The sequence below is a fragment of the Neophocaena asiaeorientalis genome, unplaced genomic scaffold (assembly GCF_003031525.2).
Source record: "Neophocaena asiaeorientalis asiaeorientalis breed wild unplaced genomic scaffold, Neophocaena_asiaeorientalis_V1.1 scaffold540, whole genome shotgun sequence".
NCBI classification, from domain to species: domain Eukaryota; kingdom Metazoa; phylum Chordata; class Mammalia; order Artiodactyla; family Phocoenidae; genus Neophocaena; species Neophocaena asiaeorientalis.
This window is the reverse complement of record NW_020172141.1, coordinates 6,015,093-6,036,627: the sequence shown is the minus strand read 5'-3', so window position 1 is coordinate 6,036,627 and position 21,535 is coordinate 6,015,093. Positions and strand designations below refer to the sequence as shown.

Here is a 21,535-nt window from a genome sequence, read left to right as displayed (position 1 = left end):
GCTCATGGGGAGGAAGCGGAATTGCGTCACCGAATGCTAGGAACCTCCTGGAACTGGGGCACTAGGACCTCTGGCCGTGGGGGATGGGAGGGCAGAGCAGTGAAATAGGGTTGGAGACTTAACGTAAAGAGGGCTTGACCCCAGGCAGGTGACGGCCCCTCACCCACCCGAGCAGGAGATTGGTTGGGGTCTCCTCAGACACAACTGAGGAGGGGTGGCAGTGAGGTCCACTATCCCCCCCAGCCATACCTCAGGACTGCTGTGGCCAGGTTTGTAAAAGATGTGTCCTTCCCCATCCTGCAACTGGCAGGAAGCCAGCAGACTCTGCTCTGGAAAAGCTGACCCAAAGGAAAAGCCCTGGAGGCACTGACTGGGAGATTCTTTCAAGAAAGTGACCATGCTGCTTCCTGACCACTAGAGCAAAGTTTCTGTGTGAAAACGCCGTCCATTTACCCAGAACTTCCAATCGGCCATTAGTGCCTCAGTGTGAATTGTGAACTGCAGCCAAGGGTCACCTGATATTGGAGCACCACCTCTGCATGAAAGAGACCTTGGACGATGCAAGCAGAAGAAATCACCCGGTGCCAATAGAGACAATGCAGGGAACAGAAGAAAACTACAAGATGACAGCAAGACATCCTTAGAAAGAGAAGAGAACTTTTATATCCACGAGAAAGAATGGTGTGCTAATTTTTTTTTTTTTTTTTTTTTCGGCTTGTGGGATCTTAGTTCCCCAACCAGGGATCAAACCCGGGCCCTCAGCAGTGAAAGTGTGGAGTTCCAGTCACTGGACCGCCAGGGAATTCTCAGTGATGTGCTACTTTAAAAATTTTTTTTGCGGTACACGGGCCTCTCACTGCTGTGGCCTCTCCCGTTGTGGAGCACAGGTTCCGGACACGCAGGCTCAGTGGCCATGGCTCACGGGCCCAGCCACTCCGCGGCATGTGGGATCTTCCCGGACCGGGGCACGAACCCGCGTCCCCTGCATCGGCAGGCGGACTCTCAACCACTGCGCCACCAGAGAAGCCCAGTGATGTGCTACTTTTAAAGAATTGTATGCATAGAACAACTAAGAATGACTAGAAAATTTAAAATATAATAGCCAGAATAAAAACACCTGTTGAAGGGTTATAAGATATAATTGAAGAAATATCCCAGAAAATCGGAAAAGATGTGAAAAATATGGAATTATATCAGGACGTCTGGAGGTTGACTGATGGGAGTTCCAGAGAAAACAGATTTGAAAGACAGCCTCCAGATTCAAAGAGCCAATCAGGTGTCCTGCACAATAAATTCTCTCAAACCAAGACCCGCCATCGTGAAATTCAGGAGCAACAGAGACTTGAAGGAGACTCTAAAGCCTCCTTGAGAACAAGCAGCTCACCTACAGGGAGGGCTCTGTGAGTTAGGAACTCTGTGCACATTTCAAATCAAAGCGGGGGCATGAGAGCGATGCCAGGGAAGATGGCCAGGAGGAAGCCCCAGCGACCTGCTTCTCCCCTAGCGGCCATCAAGCTGGCAGCCTTGGCTGAAGTAACGATATTGGAGCTCTGGGGTTGTCTATGGGACAGTTGGGCAAAGAGGCTGGTAGATTTGGGGAGTTTTGGTGCCTTACAGCCTATCGTGGGGTGGTGGCTGTTCATGTCCCTGGGGCAACTTGCTAGGACCTGGATGGGCAGTAAGGACCTTGTCCTCTGAATGTTGGGATTGTGGGTTCTAATTGCTGGTTGCCGCTTTTGATCACTGAGGAGCCAGCACAGAGGGTGGTGGGCATTGTTTCAGCCTCCCTGGTTGAAGTGGCTCCCAGGGGATTGGAAGAGATCTACTGCCCCCCATTTGGGGAGTCACACATTTAGGAAAATCTTTGTCAGGTCACTGGCTGACTGCAGAGATGAAGGAACAGAAACTTTGGTGACCACACACAAGGAATACATACTTTGCAAAAATAGTTTGGAAGAGTCACAAACAGACTCCAGCTCTCAGCAACAAAAACTTCAGCAATCCCTGAGGAGTGAGAGAGTTAAATTTCCAGACTTAGCACAATGTAATGCTCAAAATGTTCAGTTCTCAAAAAACTTACAAAACATACAGAGAAACAGGAAAATACGGCACATTCACAGAAAAAAAGGCTTTGACAGAAACTATCCCTGAGGAAGCCTAGACATTGGAAGTATTAGTTGAAGATGTTAAGTCAACTGTCTTAAATACGTTCCATGAGCTACAGGAAACCACAGACAAAGAACTAAAGGAGATCAGGAAAATGATGTAAGAACTAAAGGAGATCAGGAAAATGATGTAAGAACAAAATGAGGATATGAATAAAGAAATAGAGGTTGTAAAAAAGGAACCAAAACCTGGAAGCAACCCAGATGCCCTTTAGTAGGTGAACTGATAAATAAACTGTGGCCTCCAGACAGTGGGACCTCAAACCATGGAAAGACACGGAGGGATCTTAAATGCATGTGACTGAGAAAAGCCACGCTAAGAAGGCTCCACGCTGTATGATCCCAGCTCTGTGACATTCTGGAAACAGAAGAAAGGTCAGTGGTTGTCAGGGGTTGAGGGGGAGGGAGAGATAAAGGTGGAGCACAGCGGGTTATACAGAGCAGTGAAACTGAATGCAAGTCGTTATACATTTGTCAAATCCCATGGAAAGTACAAGACCGAGAGTGAACCCCAGTGTAAACTATGGAGTTTGGACAATAATGATGTATTAATGTAGTTAGTTGTAGTGGATGTGCCACTTTAGTGCAGGACATGGATAGTGAGGGAGGCTGTGCATGTTTGGGGACGGGGGTATATGGCAATTCTCTGTAATTTCCATTCCATTTTTCTGTGAACCTCAAACCACTCTAAATAATCTATTAAAAAATGGAAACAAACTGAAATTCTGGAATTGAGAAGTCCAGTAACTGAAATGAAAAGACTCCCTAGAGGGGTTCAATAGCAGATCCGAGCAGCCAGAAGGAAAGGATCAGTGAGCCTGGAGATAAGACTATTGAAATTATTTAGAATAGGAATCAGAAATTTAAAAGAATGAGAAAAAACAAACAGAACCTGAGGGACTCGTGGGAGCCCATCAAATGTAACACCGTATGCACATAGGAATTTCAAAGAGAAGAGAGAGAGAAAATATTTGAAGAAATAATGGCTGGAGACTTCCCAAATCTTAGGAAAGACATGAATATACATGTCTGAGAATGTCAATGAATAAGCAGGATAAATTCAAAGACGCCCACATTGAGACACATTGTAATAAAATTGTGGAAACCCAAAGATGAGAGAATTGTGAATGCAGCAACAAAGAAACAATTGTCAGATACAGGGGAGCCTCAATAAAATTAATAGCTGGTTTCTCCTTAGAAATCATGGAGGCTAGAAGTGAGCTGTCACATTTAAAGTCCAAAAAGAAAAAAAAAAAAACTATCAACCAAGAATTGCATATCTGGCAAAACTATCTTTCAGGAATGAAGGAGAAGTTAAGACATTTCCAGATAAGCAAAAGCTGAGAGAGTTTGTTACCAGTAGACCTGTCCTACAAGAAATGCTAAAGGGAGTTGTCCTTCATGCTGAAATGAAAGTGCACTAGACAGTAACTTGAAGTCATAAGAAAAAAGAAGGAGCATTGGTAAAGGAAATCTATGACAATATCAATATCAATAGGAAGGGACAGAGATATAGAACAGTGTTTGTACACTACTGAAACTAGGTATTATTGAAACTAAGTTGTTAGAGGTTTAAGACATTAGTTGTAATCCTCAGGGTAATCACTTAAAAAATAACTAAAAACATACAGAAACTGAAAGAAAAAGGGAATAAACATGGCACACTACAAGTAATTAAATACAAAAGACAAGTCAGTAGTGGAGGAACTGAGGAACAGAAAACGTAAGACATACAGAAAACACATAGATAAATGGCAGAAGTAACTCCTTTATCAGTAATCATATTAATGTCAATGGACTAAACTCTGCTATTACAAAAGGCAGAGACTGGGAGATTGGATTAAAAAAACAGTATTCATCTAGATCCTGTTTATAAGAGACTTACTTTACATAAAAGGACACGAGCTTGAAAGTAAAACAATGGACAAATATCGTCCATGCAAATAATAACCAAAAGAGAACTGAGGGGGCTATATTATTATAAGACAAAGTAGTTTAATCAAAAGAGGTTACAAGAGACAAAGACAAGATATATTGATTAAAAGTTTGATACGGCAAGAAGATTTAACAATTATAAACACGCGTGTTACAACAGAGTGCAAACATATGAAACAAAAGTTGACGGAATTGAAGGGAGAAATAGTTCTGTGACAATTTGGATATTTCGATTCCCCACTTTCAGTAGTGGGTAGGAGAACTGGACAAAAGATCAATGAGGACAAGATGACTTGAGCAACTCTGTAAAGCAACCATGTAACAGACATATACACGACACTGTACTCGGCGACACAGACTACACATTCTTCTAAAGTGTCTGTGGAACATACTCCTGGACAGACTGTGCGTCAGGTCACAAAACAAATCTTAATAGGTTCTAAAAGATTAATTCAAAGAATCTTTTCTGATCAAAGTGGAATGAAACTAAAAGCCAACAACAGAAGGAAAATTGGAAGGTTCACAAATAGGTGGAACTTCAACAACACACTTTTTTTTTTTTTTTTTAATTTATTTGGCTGTGCCGGGTCTTCGTTGCAGCACACTGGATCTTCGTTGCAGCATGTAGGAGCTAGTTCCCAGGGATTGAACCCGGGCCCCTTGCATTGGGAGCAAAGAGTCCTAACTGCTGGACCACCAGGGAATTCCCCCCAAAACGCTCTTAAACAACCAATGGGTCAAAGAAGAAGTCACAAGAGATATTAGAAAATAGATATTAGAAAATATCTTGAGATAAATGAATATGAAAACACAACGTACCAGAAGTTATGGGATACAGTAAATGTAATGCTAAGAGGGAAATTTATAGATATAAATGGGTACACTAAAAAAAGAAGAATCTCTCAGATCTTGACCTATCTGTATACCATGAGGAACTAGAAAAAGAAAAGCAAACTAAACCCAGAGCAAGCATAAGGAAAGATTAGAGCGGAGATAAAAAAGAGAATAGAAAAGCTGTAATATGGACTTCCCTGGTGGTCCAGTGGTTAAGAGTCCACCTTCCAATGCAGTGGACGCATGTTCAATCCCTGGTTTGGGAACTAAGATCCCACGTGCCGTGGGGCAGCTAAGCCTGCGTGCCATAACTACTGAGCCCGCACACTCTGGAGCCCGCATACTGCAACAAAGAGCCCACGTGCCGTGACCAAGATCCTGCATGCTGCAACTAAGACCTGATGCAGCCAAATAAATATAGAATTGATTAAAATAATAATAATAAGTTTAAAAGAAAAACTATAATAGAGAAAATCAACAAAGCCAAAAGTTGGGATTTTGAATAGATTTACAAAACCAACAGACCCTTAGCTGGATTGATTAAGAAAAAGAGACGTAACTCAAATTACTAAAATCAGAAATGAAAGTGGGGCATTGATACGTATTTTACAGGTTATAAGAGAGTACTGTGAACAATTGTGCAGCAACAAATCAGGTAATCTAAGTAAATGGACGGTTCCTGGAAACATACAATCTACAAAAACTGATACATGAAGAAAGAATATCTGAATAGACCTATAACAGGTAAGGAGATTGAATCAGTAATAAGAAACCTCCCAACAAAAAGCCCAGGACCAGGGCTTCCCTGGAGGCGCAGTGGTTAAGAATCTACCTGCCAATGCAGGGGACGCGGGTTTGAGCCCTGGTCTGGGAAGATCCCACATTCTGTGGAGCAACTAAGCCCGTGCGCCACAACTACTGAGCCTGCGCTCTAGAACCCGTGAGCCACAACTACTGAGCCTGTGTGCCACAACTACTGAAGCCCGTGTGCCTAGAGCCCGCGCCACAGCAGTGGCTTCGATGAGAAGCCCGCACGCTACAATGAAGGGTAGCCCCTGCTCTCCACAACTAGAGAAAGCCTGTGCACAGCAACGAAGACCCAACGCTGCCAAAAATAAATAAATACAGTTTTTTTAAAAAAAAGAATGTGATCATTAAAAAAAAAAAAAAAAAAAAGCTCAGGACCACATGGCTTCACTGGTGAATTCTACCAAACATTTAAAGAAGAATTAAAACTAATCCTCAGACTTTTTCAAAAACGTTGAAGAGGGAGCACTTCCTAACTCTGTGAGGTCAGCATAACACTGATGCTGAAGCCTAATAAAGACATCATAAGAAAAGAAAATTTCAGACCAATATGCCCTGTGAATATAGATGCGAAAATTCTCAACAAAATACTAGCCAATCAAATCCAACAGCATATTAAAAGGATTATACGTTATAACCAAGTGGGATTCATTTCCAGAATGCAGTAATAGTTCAACACATGAAAATCAATAGATGTGGGCTTCCCTGGTGGCACAGTGGTTGAGAGTCCGCCTGCTGATGCAGGGGACACGGGTTTGTGCCCCGGTCCGGGAGGATCCCACATGCCGCGGAGCGGCTGGGCCCGTGAGCCATGGCCGCTGAACCTGTGCGTCCAGAGCCTGTGCTCCACAATGGGAGAGGCCACAACAGTGAGAGGCCCACGTACCGCCAAAAAAAAAAAAAAAAAAAAAATTAAAAAAATGAAAATCAATAGATGTAATACACTTCAAGAATGAAGGAAAAAACTACATGATCATTTTGAGGCAGAAAAAGCATTTAACAAAATTCAGCACCTTTTCATGATAAAAACATTCAGTAAAGTAGGAATAGAAGACAACCTCCCTACATGATAACCATGTATGAAAAACCCACAGTTGACATCACACTCAGTGGTGAAAGACTGAAAGTGTCTCTCCTATGACTAGTAACAAAACAAGAATGCCCACTCTTACTGCTTCAGTTCAACATAGTACTGGAAGAGCAATTAGGCAAGAAAAAGAAATAAATGTATTCAAATTGGAGAGGAGAAAGTAAAATCTGTTCATAGGTGACATGATCTTATATGTAAAATCTCTAAAAATTTCACACACTAAACACTGTTAAAGATAAATATTCAGCAAAGTTGCAGATACAAAAGCAACACAAAAAATCAGTTGCATTTTTCATATACTTGCAATGAACGATCCTAAAAGGAAATTAAGAAAACAAGTCCATGTTCAGAGACAAAAATGAATAAAATACTTAGGAATGAATTTAACCAAGGTGGTGAAAGAAGTATACCCTGAAAACTACAAAACATTGCTGAAATTAGAGAAGATCTAAATAAAAGACATCCCATGTTCATGGATTGAAAGACAATGTTAAGATGTCAATACAATTCCTAACAAAATCCCAGTGACGTTTTTACACAAATAGAAAAACCCGTCTTAAAAATTCATTTGACCCTGAATAGTCAAAACAATCTTGAAGAAGAAGAACAAAGTTGGAGGACTCATACCCTGATTTCAAAACTTACTACAGGGCTTCCCTGGTGGCGCAGTGGTTGAGAGTCCGCCTGCTGATGCAGGGGACACGGGTTCGTGCCCCGGTCCGGGAAGATCCCACATGCCGCGGAGCGGCTGCGCCCGTGAGCCATGGCTGCTGAGCCTGCGCGTCCGGAGCCTGTTGCTCCGCAGCGGGAGAGGCCACAACAGTGAGAGGCCCGCGTACCACAAAAAACAAACAAACAAAAAAAAAACTTCAAAGCTAAAGTAAACAGTGTGATAATGGAATAAAGACAGATACTCAGAGCAGTGGACTAGAATAGAACCCGGAAATAAGCTCTCCATCTATGGTCAGTTGATTTTCAACTGATGGAGGAGGGGGGAAAGCAGGGTCCATCTCAGTCAAGAGGGAAAGATAGAAGTTCTCAGAATGATGGTGAAGGGAATCCCTGGGACATGGCCTGGAGGCCAAGGGGGAGCCCTGTCTCAACTAAAATAGGAGAAAAGCGGAAGGAACATCTCCAGTGGAAACGGAACCGTATATAAGCGAGTCTGCTTGACCAGTTGACAGGCTGGATCTGCCCCAGAGCTGGGGGTGAGTTCCTGAGACATACAGAGAAAACCAAGGAGTTTCAACTCCAGGGAGGTCACATGGCTCAGCTGTGAACAAAGTTTACATCGTCATGTTGAAGTGAACTACAATCAGGGAATAACTCTGACTTTGTGTCTACAATAGTCACTCACTTGTGAGAGGGGACACCCCTAGACCACTGTCAGTGAACAGGGCAATGACAGGACTTACAAGACAGGAAGGAAGGAGGGAGAAAAACTGCAGAGGGTTTTGCATATGGGGCAAGTGGATTAGCTGGCAGCAAAGAGGGTGATCTCTCCTTGAGCACGTGGTGGGCTAGGGGGTCTGAGAGAGTTTCAGCAGCTTCCACATTCTGGGTGACAGGTCAGAGAATTACAGTGATCATTTACAGTCTCTCTCTTATGAATCGGGAAGAAGGAGGAAGAGAGAAAGGTGGGGTTGACCGTTTCTTCCCTTTGTAATTTCTGCCTCCTGTTGACTCATTCTGAAAACCGATTTCCCATGGTTCAGTGACAAAATGTGTGTGAGCGCAGCCGTGCCTGGGGAGGAAGCACAGCTCTGAGTCGCCAGCCAGCCAGCCAGCTTAGGAAAGGCTGGCAGCGCCCTCCAGCCAGCTTAGGAAAGGCTGGCAGCACCAGCCAGCCAGCCAGCTTAGGAAAGGCTGGCAGCGCCAGCCAGCCAGCCAGCTTAGGAAAGGCTGGCAGCGCAGCCGCGGGTTTTCTCTTCTGTAAACGGGGACTCTGGGTGCTCCTTTGCAGAGCATGTTTCCTCGAGGACGTGCACGTGACACGCATGGACCTGGCCCGAGGTGCGGTTGCCAAGCGGTAGTTATTTGGATAAAGTGGTTTAAAATATAATGGATTAATTATAGTCGTTTCATAGTCGGCAAATCCGCACTTGTCCCCGTGCGCTGCCGTGGCACCTGACCTCTCCTCAGGTGTGCCTTCCCGGATGGCCATGTGGCCTGAGCTCCTTCTACCTGGGAATGTTTCCTGTTTTGTAATTTGACATCTGAGGGTGTAGCCATCTACCTCCTTACACTGTCTCATTCATCTCCGAGCCCAGTGCTTCTGTAATACCAGACACACAGTAGGTCCTCGGCCAGTGCTCACAAATAACCAGATACTTTATACTGAGCCGTCCTCAGTGAACACATGTGGAGTGGTAAGCAACCCTCGTTCTTGTTCTGTGTTAACATTGCGTCATGTCTGAGTTTTGTTCTGCCCCCTCCCCTGCCTGCATCTCCTCCCTTCAAGTAGGACTCAGGGCAGAGGTGTCCTCAGGTTGGGGGGTGGGGTGGGAAGAGCAGAAACCCTGGTTTTTGCTTTCAGAACTTAGAGGAAAGGATTCTTGGCACAAAATGATTGGGCCAGAAAACAGCACAGAAAATAATTTCTCCTAGATTGAAAAAAACAGCCCGAAGATTTAAGTGTGAAATAGAATAAAATTTTTTAAACTTCTAGAGAAGAAACCATTCGATAACTTCTTTATAACCTTGGAGTATGAAAGGCCTTTCTAACTGTGACCCCAAATCCAAACTCTATAAAATACAAAATTGATAAAATAGACTACACAAAACAACTTCTGCATGGCAAAAAGCAGCTTAAGGAGGAAAGTCCAAAGACAAAAACGGGAACAAAGCACTTGCAACTTGTATCTAAAGAGTAAGCAGGGGCTTCCCTGGTGGCGCAGTGGTTGAGAATCCGCCTGCCAGTGCAGGGGACACGGGTTCGAGCCCCGGTCTGGGAAGATCCCACATGCCGCAGAACAACTAAGCCCGTGCCCCGCAACTCCTGAGCCTGTGCTCTAGAGCCCATGAGGCACAACTGCTGAACCCAAGTGCCGCAACTACCGAAGCCCGCGCGCCTAGAGCCCGTGCTGTGCAACACGAGAAGCCACCGCAGTGAGAAGCCTGTGCACCTGCGATGAAGAGTAGCCCCCGCTCGCCGCAACTAGTGAAAGCCCACGTGCAGCAACAAAAACCCAACACAGCCATAAATAAAATAAAGAAATAAATAAATAATACAAAAGGAGAAACACATGTATAAATAAAGAGTAAGCAGAAAGGAAAAGGCCAGCTACCTGACAGAAAATTGGGCAAAGATAATGAACAGACAGTTCACAGACAGGGACGAACAGCATAAATTTGTCTGGTCTCATTCCTAAGAGACAAGCAAATTTGAACTACGCTGAGACCATCTTCCCCCTAATAGATTGCTAAAAATCCAGAAGTTTTACTAACACCTCCTGTTGGCAAGGTCACAAGGAGAGTGGCACTCATTCACTCTGGAAGGAGAGGAATAGGGATAACCCTCAAGGGGGGAGATTTGGCAACATTAGTCAAAATGACTGATGTTTTTACCTGCTGATATAGTGATTAATCTCTGGGATTTATTTCAGAGTGCAAAATGATAATTCGTTGCAGCAATGTTTGTAATAGCAGAAGATTGGAAGTAGCACAAATGTCCAGCAGTAGGGGATTGACTGAGTATATACACTGGACTATTATGCAGTTATAGAAAAGGGGTGAGGAAGCTCTCTGTTTGTTGCTTTAGAAAGAACTCCAAGATATAGTAAGTGGAAAAACAAATACAGGGAGCTTCCCTGGTGGCACAGTGGTTAAGACTCCATGCTCCCAATGCAGGGGGCCCAGGTTCGATCCCTGGTCAGGGAACTAGAGACCACGTGCATGCCGCAACTAAGAGTTCGCCTGCCACAACTAAGGAGCCCGCCTGCCACAGCTAAGACCCGGCGCAACCAAATAAATATATTTTTAAAATAATAAAAAAATAAAAACAAAACAAGGTCCGTAACAGCATGGCTCATAGTCTCCCTTTGTTTCTGCAAAAAAGGAGAAAGTTCTAATCTAGATTTATAGGTATTGGTATATACATAAAGAAACACTGTAAGGAAACATACAAAACCAAAAACAGTGTTTTAAATAAAATACTGAAGAATAAATTGAACAAAAGAAGTACAAAACTTGCACATTGAAAACTACAAAACATTCCTGAAAGAAGACCTAAATAAATGGAAAGATATTCCATATTCATGGATGGAAAGACAATATTGTTAAGATAGCAGTGCTCCCCCAATAATTCTGCAGATTCAATGCAATCCCAATCAAATTCCCAGCTGGCTTTTCTGCAAAATTTGAAAAGCTGATCCTAAAATCATATGGAAATGCAAGAGACCCAGAAGAGCTGAAACACTTTTGAAAGAGAACAAAGTTGTAGGACTCACACTTCCCAATTTCAAAACTTACTACAAACCAACAGTAAATAAGACAGTGTAGTACTGGCATAAGGACAGACGTGAGTCAGTAGAGTAGACTTTAGAGTCAAAAACTAAAGCCTAACATTTATGGTCAATTGATTTTCAACCAAGATACCAAGAAGATTCAACGGGAAAAAGGATAGTCTTTTCAACAAATGGTGCTGAGACAACTGGGTAAGCCACCTTCAAAAGAATGAATGTGGACCCCTAACTCACACCATACACAGAAAGTACCTCACAGTGGGTCATAGACCTAAATGTAACTAGACAAGTTTTAGAAGAAAACAGGAGTTAAATCTTCATGATTTGCGGTTAGGCAGTGAGACCGAATGCACAAATGATTAAAAAGAAGCTTGAGAGACTGGACTTCATAAAAATTTTAAACTTTTATGTTTCACAGAACACCATCAAGAGAATAAAATGATATTCCACAGACTTGGAGGAAATATTTCCAAATCATATATCTGATAAGGGATTTGTATCCAGAATATATAAAGAACCCTTACAACTGAATAATGAAAAGACAAATAACCCAGTTTAAAAATGGGTTAGGGGGCTTCCCTGGTGGCGCAGTGGTTGAGAGTCCGCCTGCCGACGCAGGGGACACGGGTTCGTGCCCCGGTCCGGGAAGATCCCACATGCTGCGGAGCGGCTGGGCCCGTGAGCCGTGGCCGCTGAGCCTGCGCGTCCGGAGCCTGTGCTCCGCAACGGGAGAGGCCACATTAGTGAGAGGCCCGCGTACCGCAAACAAACAAACAAACAAACAGTGCAGCTGTTTTGGAAAACAGTCTGGCAGCTCCTCAGAACGTTAAACACAGAACTACCACATGGCCCAGCAATTCCACTCCTAAGGGAAATGAAAACATGTCCACCCAGATACTTGTACATGAATATCCACAGCAGCATTGTTCATAGTAGCCAAAAAGGAGAAACAACCCAAATGTCCATCAACTGATGAATGGATGAGTAAACTGTGGTCCATCCGTACAGCGGAATGTTATTTGGCCACAAAAAGGTATAAAGTACTGACACCCTACCACGTGGATGAATCTCAAAAACGTGCTCAAGGAAGAAGCTAGTCATCAAACAGCACATTCCACTTTTATAAAATGTCCAAAGTAGGCAAATCTATAGAGAGAGAAAGTAGGTCAGGGCCAGCCTAGGGCTGGGGGTGGGGAGGTATGAGGAGTGACAGGGGTTTTTTGGGGGTGACGATGATGTTCTAAAATTAGATTATAGTGATGGTTGCACAGCTCTTAAGCAGGTGAACTTTGTGGCACATAAAGCATCTGAACAGAGCCGTTTATTCTAGAGGGGGCAGGAAAGCTGGGCAGACAGATGACCAGGCGGACAGGAAGGCTGCGTTATGTACCTTTTTATACTTTGTGGGCTTCCAGCCTGTGACTACCACCTATTCACAAAGCAAACTTATAAAGCAAGAGGCTTGGGAATTCCCTGGCGGTCCAGTGGTTAGGGCTCGGTGCTTTCACTGCCAGGGCCCCGAGTCGATCCCTGGTCGCGGAACTAAGATCCCGCAAGCCACACAGCACAGCCAAAAAATATATATAAATAAATAAAGAAAAGCAAGAGGACCTAAATTAGGAGTTTGGGATTGGCAGTTACACACTACTATATGTAAAATAAACAACAAGCTGTAGAGCACAGGGATCTGTATCCAATATCCTGTGATAAACCGTAATGGAAAAGAACACGAAAAGAATATAGGGGCGTGTAACTGAATCACTTTACATCAGAAACTAACACAGCATCGTGAATCACCTGTACTTCAGTTAAAAGAAGATAAGCAGAGGACCACACAAAACTGAAGAGACCCCCGAGCCTTCTCTCATTTGGGGAGAGGAGGGTGGAAGCTGCCACCACCCCACCCACAGGGAAGCGATGGCCAGTGGACAGCAGGTTGGATCGGACGAGGGCAGCCTAGGAAGCCTCAAAGACCCATTCCTGGTCAGAGGGCACCGAGCCACTGGACCTGACAGGGACACAAGAGCCCACTTGGCCAGATGGCAGACACCCGGCTGACCGGATGTCTGCGCTGTCCCTGCCCACCCCTCCTCCAACACCACCGGAACCTACATAAAGTCCCAGAGCCATCATCCAGCCCCAAAGAAGGGCAGGAAAAGCCCCAAATTGACACTGGCCAGCAGAACAGAAGCCGTGTTGACCACGGGGAGAAGGGGAGAGCTCTCGCAGGTCTGGGTTTGTGGGCTGGGCTCATGGCCCGGGCTCTCCTGCATCCCGGCTGTCTGCCCGTCTCCCTCACATGCCTGGCTCTGTAGGCGCTGGATCAAGAAAGGCCTCTGTGGTCCAATTAGTTTGAAAAACATTGGGCTAAAGAAAGCCAAAGTTTTGTTTTGTTGTTTTTAACTGCAGCCGTTCTCAGCGCCTTTGCTTGTGGCTCTTCAGGAGGGGCTCAGGCAGGTTCAAAGCCTTTCTGTGTTTTTCTCAGGGACTTCTGGTGGGGGAGAGGCTCTCCTTCATCTTACGACCGAGGAAATGGAGCCCAGAGAGGTGAAGGGGCTCCTCCAAGGTCACACAGCGAGTCGGTGGACAAGGGGAGGCAGGCCCGACTCTGCTGCTCCTGGCGGCCTCTGTCAGTGCCGGGTCCCAGTTCTGACAGGTTCCCGACTCGTGGGCCTGGGCCTGGGCGGTTCCATCCTGTGTCAAGGCGACCTCTTGTTCCTTCCTGGTCCAGCTCTCTCAGAAATCTTAAACATCCGAGCCCTTAGCTGGGAACACATCTGGGGATGTGGTTGCTTGACACAAAGGATTCCCATCCAAAGGATTCACGGAGGAGATGTGCTCCCGGCCAGACGTGTGGTGGACGGAGCAGCCGTGGCCCCTCCAACCCGGCCGTGGGTCCTATCTGCACGGTGAGGGGCCTGGACCCTTCCACCTGCTTTAGCACCCACGCTTCCAGATCTGGGCCTTTGAACAAACCTTCAAAACCTGCCCTGATAAAAATTCTATAGGATAAATGATCCGGTTTCTTTGATAAAAAAATTTAAAAAGCAGCAAGGGAAAACATGAGACAGAGTGGGAATGTTCCAGTTTAAAACATATAACCAAAACGATGGTGTTTGGATCCTGATTGGAACAAATCATCTGGAAAAGACATTGACAAGACAGTCGGGGAAGTCTGAATGTGGGCGCTTTGGTGACCCAAAGGAATCGTTGTTTGCAGAAGTCGTCGTGGCATGAGAGTTTTGGGGGGTTTTGTTTTTTAAGGAGTTTTTCTTTTTAAGGGAGACATACAGAGGTATTTACAGATCAAAAACGCGCTGTTTGGATTTGTCTCTAAAGTGATCCAGCGGGGTGAGGGTAATCCTGGAAGTGTGGACAGTGGTCGACGTCTGCAGGAGGGCCTGTTAGACGCCCCTGATGTTTAAAACATGTCCTGGCCCATCTGGCTGTAGGTCCTGGGGCCAGCTTGGGGTGGGAGGGAGAGGGACTTCCTGCCTGGGAGGCCGACCCTCCAACCTTGCGGCTGCTCTCGGGAACGCAAGGCCAGACCCCCAGGGCCCCAGACCCAGGGCTCTCCACGTGCACGGGTGCGGGAGGCCCCGGGGCAGCCCGAGCTTGCCTGTCTGCTGTGGGCACCGCTTCCCCTGCGTCCCCGATGCCACGCAGAGCCCCAGGCGGAGCCCCTTGCGCCCACCCCCACCTCCCCGGCTACTCACATGGCTCCTCCTGGCCCACCCAGCTCCGGCCACCTCGCCTGCTCCGGCCCAGGCCACTCATTACTCAGGACGTTTATTATTAGCCTAGATTTGATTAGTGCCCGGGCTGCACTTCCTGGGTTTCCCCCCAGCTGTAGGATGTAAATCAGCGGCTCCCCTCCCTCCGCGCTTGCGCCCTCTGTCTCGGGAGCTGAGGGGTGTGGGCCCAGCCTGATGCTCCATGAGCCCCCCACCACCACCACGCTGTCTGCTGAGCCCCCAGGGTGCACTGCCCACGGGGCCTGGTCTCCTGCCCCATCACACACCCCAGGCTGCATCCAGGGTGGCCTAGCCTCCAGGCATTGCTCAGGGCCCTTCCCCCTTCCTCTACAGCCCTTTCCTATTTCACTGCCCCATCAGCTCCTCTGCTCCTTTCTTCAGGCTCCACTGAGGTGTCAGTTTCTCTGGGAAGCCATTCCTGACTGCCCGAGGCCGGGTCAGGTGCCCGTTCTCTGTGCTTCCTGAGCCCCGGCCTTACCCCCATCAGAGCACTTGAGAGGCTGAACTAGAGCCAGACAGACTGGGCTTGAGTCTCGGCTCAGCCACGTACCAGCAGGAAGCCTTGGGGGCAATTTACGTAACGTCTTGGTGCCTCTGTTTCCTCTTCTGTGAAGTGGGTATGAAGGTACAGGTGGTGATGAGAAGGGGATGTGTGCCCAGTTCAGGCCTTAGAGCACTTTCCTGGCGCAGTGGGTTCTCAGGGCTCGGTGTCCAGACGAGCACTGCTGCCCTCATCAGTGGTCACTTTATTCCCGCCTTCCCAGCCTCCGCGGGGACAGGGCTGGAGGACGGCACGTTCAGAAGTCACGGGAAGCCCGTGGAGTTTGAGGGGGACTCAGGGTGGAGGGAGAGACCAGGCGGCCCAGGAAGACGTAGGGCAGGGCTGCTGTGAGTGGTGGGTCGCGTGGCAGAGGAAATACGAATGACTGGATGACCTAAAAAGCACCCAGTCTCATCAATAATCAGAAAAGCTGGTTTTCATCCACCCGGTCGGCAAAGTCTTAAAGCGCGGTAATACCGAGAGGAGGAGATCCGGGGGAAGCCTGAGCTTGGGCCCGCGGGAGGGAGCGTGTTGGTACCTCTGTGCGGAAGGGGACCTGCCAGGGCCCCGTAAGATGGAGAACCTATGCCTCATCCGTGGCCCCGGAAGCTCTCCTCCAGGGGCCACAGGTGCACGAGTGTGGAGCAAGGGAAACAGAGCCAGTGCCCCCCCCGCAGCGATGGCCGAGCACGTGAAGCTCGAGGGCCATAACCAGGAATACTACGCAGCTGTCAGACAGAGCGAGACAGGTCTGTACGCAGTGACGTGGAGAGAGTGTCAAGACCGATGGTGGAGTGAAAAAAAAGGAGTTTGTGGCACGGTTCTTGCAGTAAGGGGCCTTTCCGTGAGACAGAGACGAACAGGCCTCCTTGCCTGCGATTGTGTGCGCACAGGTGTGGCAGAGCTATGAAAAGGATGGGCACGATGACAGTGATCCTGCTGGGTAGGGCAGGAGGGGACCAGGTCGGGGACGGGGTCCGAGGGGCTTCAGCCCTGTTTGTAACGTTTTTATTTTTACACGGAGGTACATATTCCTTGCGTCAGTGAAAAGTAACAAGCCCACGGCTGGGCTGTGTGGGGATTTGTGAGCCGGGGCAACCACAGACGCTGTCGCCTCTTGGAGTGGGGCAAGCCCAGCGTCCCTGTGGGGTGACCTCACCGCGTCCCTCCGTCCCTTCTGCTTGCACACCCCTGGTGCCAGGGCTCTCACCGCCTCACAGAGCAGCTGGCTCCCAGGGGGTGAGCCGACTGCCTCGGTTTCCACAGTCACACGCGGTCTCGCCCGGTGAGGGCCACCCTTTGGAGTTTTAACACCCGCGCAGTTACCCATGAAATGAAAAACAAACAAAATCCAGCCTGGCTTTGGGCGGCGAGAATGGAATGATGGGGTCCCCAGCGTCTCACTGCTAATCACAGCTTGTTAACGCTTTTGCTTAAACGCTGTTTACAATTAATGGATTGTATCGACTTTTTGTTTTCTTTAATTAGAGGTGTAACGTACGCGCAGTAAGAGGCAGTATTCTCAGTGGGCAGGCCAGTGACGCTTACCTGTGTGCAAACCCAGGCAGCGCTCCCCAGATCAAGACCTAGAGCATTTGCAGCCCCCAGAAGCAGCACACCCCACCCCACCCAGCCTAACCAGTATTCTGACGTCTGTCACCACAGATGCGTTTTGGCCGTTCCTGAACAGGGAACGTACAAACCAGATGGTCCACTTCTTTTTTTCTGGCCTCTTTGCTCCAAGTTAGATTTTATGACACCAGACAGAACAAGCTGGGGGACCTTTGGGGGTCCCTGGGGGCCTCATTTTCCCCTGCCCAAACGATGATCGTGGAGCTCAAACAGAACCGCAGCCCGTGGGACCTCTCCCCCACCGTGCCGCAGGAATTGTCCCGTGTGACCCACCGCGCTGGGCTCCCTCAGAACAGGTGCCGAGGCTTCTGAGCCTCATTCTGAAACCAGCCCTTTCTCAGCCGTCTCGCGGGAGGCTCGGGATCTAATTTTAAGTTCCGCAGTCAAGGGGACAGAAGAGTTTTGGAACCTGGAGCAGAAACTCTGTTACCTCAAGGTTGGGAGCTGGCTCCGTTACGTGTGTCCTTAAAAAGCACGCAGTGAAGAGAAGTTCAAATGCTGTGCAAGGAAATCCAGCACAGAGGACCTCTCCCTCCCAGCGGGAGGCTTGGCTGCAGGCCCGTGAGCTGATCTGGGCACACGCGTGTACGTGCCGCCACGTGATGGGTTTTGCCTTATCACCGCCCCCCATTTTTTTCTTACAGATGAATAAACACACTGTTACCAGGCTCCTTTTTTCACTTAATATATCCTACCAATCAAGTCCTTATCTTTTTAAATGAGCTCTTCAGTGGTCACCAGGCAAAACAAAACAGCATCGCAGACGCTATTCTAAACATTCCCCACCTTCATTTCGTACATGATTTACCTTCTCCGTGTCTCACTCAATGGCTTGAATTCCTTAAGTGGAGTTACTTGGCCAAATGAACGTTCCGGTGGGACTGCTCCACTGTCCGCATGTGCCTGTGAGGTTTGGGCCCAGAGCTCCCTGCCCCCAGACCTTGTGTGCGCCTCCCTGGGGCCTGGTGTCCGCTGCCCCCCGTGAGGCCACGTGGCTGAGTCTTCTCTGAGAGAGTTCCAGAGGCAAGACAAAAGCAAGAGTCCAAAAAAGGACATTTCTTAGAAATGCAGCGAAAGCCCTGATTTTCATGATGCCAATTTACATATATGACTCAGATGTGCTGAATTTCCTACATGGCTTTGATTTGTACTAATTTCTCAGAAATGCTAGAGACCGGGACTTTAGCAAAACCCACTTCAAAGAAGGAAAAAACCCACTTCAAAGCGGCTTCTTCACAGTGAATTCCCAACCTTTTGTGGGAAGACCTATTTCCCATTAAAAAAATTTTCCCCTCAAAACTTTTTATTATGAAAACTTCAAACCTCAGAGAAAAGTTAAAAGAAAGGTGAAACGAATACCCCCGGGAGCTCCAGCAGGTTGACCGGTGTTTACATTGGTGTCTGTCATCCACATGCTCTCTCTGCCTGTACCTTCTGCGGACCTTAGAACACCCCTTCTAGATGCTTTGCAGCGTCTTCAAAGAAGATGGACCGTCTCTCACAGACTGTCATTTTCACACCTAAGAAAATCAGTGATAACTTAAGGGCATCATCTAATATCAAGTCTGTATTTAAGTTTCCCAATTGTCCTAAGAAGCTTTTGTGGCTGCTTCCTTTTTTCTTATTAAATTTATTTTTAATTTTATTTATTTTTGGCTGTGTTGGGTCTTCGTTGCTGCGCGCGGGCTTACTCTAGTTGTAGTGAGCGGGGGCTACACTTCGTTGCGGTGCGAGGGCTTCTCATCGCAGTGGCTTCTCGTTGCAGAGCACGGGTTCTAGGTGCGCGGGCTTCAGTAGTTGCAGCACGTGGGCTCAGTAGGCGTGGCTTGTGGGCTCTCGAGCTCAGGCTCAGTAGTTGTGGCGCACGGGCTTAGTTGCTCCGCGGCATGTGGGGTCTCCCCGGACCAGGGCTCGAACCCGTGTTCCCCGCATTGGCAGGCGGATTCTTAACCACTGTGCCCCCAGGGCAGCCCGTGGCTGCTTCCTTTGATTCAGGATCCAGCGAGGGGCATCGGTTTGTCTCTAGCCATGTTTCTTCTAGAATCGTCCCCTCGCTTTTGCTTTTTCCTTTTCTTCTCTCTTCTTTTCCTGTCTTCTCTTGGTTTGACATGGACGCGGCCTGTCGTGTGGAGTGTCCCACGGCCCCTTCTCTGCTTGCTTTCTCCCTGTGTGGTTTAACACCGTGCTCGTCCTTTGTGAGTCCTGAAAGCTGAATGGTGGCTCTGACGGCTCCCCTGGATCACACACTTTGGGGAGAAGAGCCCTAGGTGATGGGTGTCCTTCCTGTTGCATCTCATCAAGTGGAGCCTGGTGTCAGCTCACCTCCCCGCCCCCCGCAGTGACACTGACAGGACCACCTGTTACGGTGGTGACGCCAGGTGTCCCCACGTGTAGGCCCCGGCGTCCCCCCAACTAGTCACTGGCGGCTGATGCTTTGGTATCTTGTGCGTCCTCGTTCCCAGCCGCCTCGGTAGATGGCTTCAGCTTTCACTGAGGGTGGTGGCTTTCCAAACCTGCCACTCCTCCCACGTTTCCCAGCCTGCGTTCTCTATGAAGGAGAACTTCCTTTTTGTTTCCCTTTTTGAAAAAAAAAAATACAGAAAATAACCGTGAATGATATAACAAAACCTGTATTTTCACCACCCGGAATCGCATGTTATGAGGTTGGCATATTCACCTTCAAGTTTTTCTTTCAAAAAGGAAAAGATGACAGGGAAAGCTCTGAAATCTCCTGCCCTAACCCTACCCCTCCCGTCGCCAGAAGGAACCACCATCATGAACACGGCTCTGTTCTCCCGGCTTATTTTTATACCTTCAGAAGAATGTGTTTATCTATGAACATACAGTACATAGCACTATTTTGCATGTTATTTTAAAATTTTTCGTATGAATAGCTCTCTGGTGTGTATCATCATACGTCTTCCTGTTTTCACCCAGCGTCGTTGTGATCAACTCGCGTTAGCACACACACGGCCAGTGCGTTCCTGGTGTGGTGCTGCTGTGGTCCTGGTGTGTTCCGGTGTGTTCTGGTGTGTTCTTTTTCACCACTGTCTGGAACCCCACACCCACTCCCATCCCTCCTCAAGTGAGGAACATCTAGGTTGTTTCCGATTCCTTGGTGGTGTGAGCAACGCCATCCTGGGCAGACGTGCAGCCTCTTTGCGCAAACACACGAGCGTCTCTCCTGGGCGGATGTTGTCCAGCAGGACCTCTGACCTGCAGGGTCCGCATGCCCCGACTTCAGTGGCTGTCGCCAAACTGGCCACACTCCTACTCACTCCCAGTGGCAAGGGGTGACCTTCCTCGTCCCTTCTCGACTTTATCTGCACGGGACAGGGTCGGGCTGTTTCATTTAGAATTTTTGGCAACCTCACAGGTGAGAAGTGTATCTTGCTGCTTTAATTTCCTCATTGCTGGCAAGGCTGTGCACACGTGCTTATTGGCCATTGGGAGAAGGCCTGCGGTCACTCGGGGGGAAGGAAGAGGCCCGGGGAGTGCACCTGGGCCCCCGAGGCCAGCGGAGATACTGCATTAGCGACTGTCAGGTGGGCGTCGTGGAGGGATTGTGATTATTCTCAGTTCCTAAGGCTCCCGTATTTCTATTACTAGAAACGCTTGCCGCCCATGCCTGGCTCACCGTGCACCAGGCACTGTACTTAATCAGATCTCATTTAATTCTCTCGGGAATGCATTTAATATTATTCCTATTTTGCTGAAGGGGACACGGGGGGTCCGCGAGGTGCACTGACCTGCCTGGGGTCACAGAACTGTTAAGAGCACCGTCTCCAGTCCCAAACCCTTCCCTCCGCGCCGCGGCCCCTCCCACCCGTGGGGAAGTTCCCAGAGGGGATGAACAATGGCTTCTCACAGAAAGAAGAGTCAGGCTCGGGTTTTGCTGCCCCTCCCCTTGGCTGTGAGCAAAGAACTTGTTTGTTAACTAAAATGTGCAACCTTGCAAATATAGTTCCCAGCCCTCGGCCCGGAAGACAGAGAAGGCGGGAGAGTGCTTCTCTCCAGGCGGCTCAGGAGGGAGAGGTGGGTTGGTGATCTCTTAAATTTCTTGCAGTGTTTGGATCGTTTGTAGCCTGGGTAGGTGCGGGGCGGAGCTGCGAGGCTCCAGACTCAACAGCTGGTTGTATCTTAGGTTTGAGAGCACGAGGAAGCCCTCTCCCCCTCCCTCCCGCCTCCCCCCAGCCCTGTGTCACACACACGGGATGTTTCTGAGGCGGGCTCAGGTGCAGCCGGCCCAGGTTACAGGTGGGAAGGGAGGATCTGGGCTGCTTCTCCTCAGAGCCCAGCTGTGCGCTCAGGTC

General features: G+C 48.1%; 1 protein-coding gene across 3 annotated transcripts in view; it reads right to left on the bottom strand.

Annotated features, from left to right (window-relative positions):
• TNFRSF13B (TNF receptor superfamily member 13B) overlaps positions 1-18,928 on the bottom strand; it is a 34,027-nt gene extending 15,099 nt beyond the window's left edge. For 2 of the 3 annotated variants that reach the window (XM_024752352.1, XM_024752362.1), the window contains exon 1: positions 15,011-18,928. In XM_024752352.1, coding sequence (XP_024608120.1) covers positions 15,011-15,071 — 61 coding nt within the window. In that variant the 5' untranslated portion in view covers positions 15,072-18,928. The remainder of the gene's footprint in view (positions 1-15,010) is intronic. The other variant, XM_024752370.1, reaches the window with a different exon arrangement.
• Positions 18,929-21,535: the final 2,607 nt, after the last annotated feature.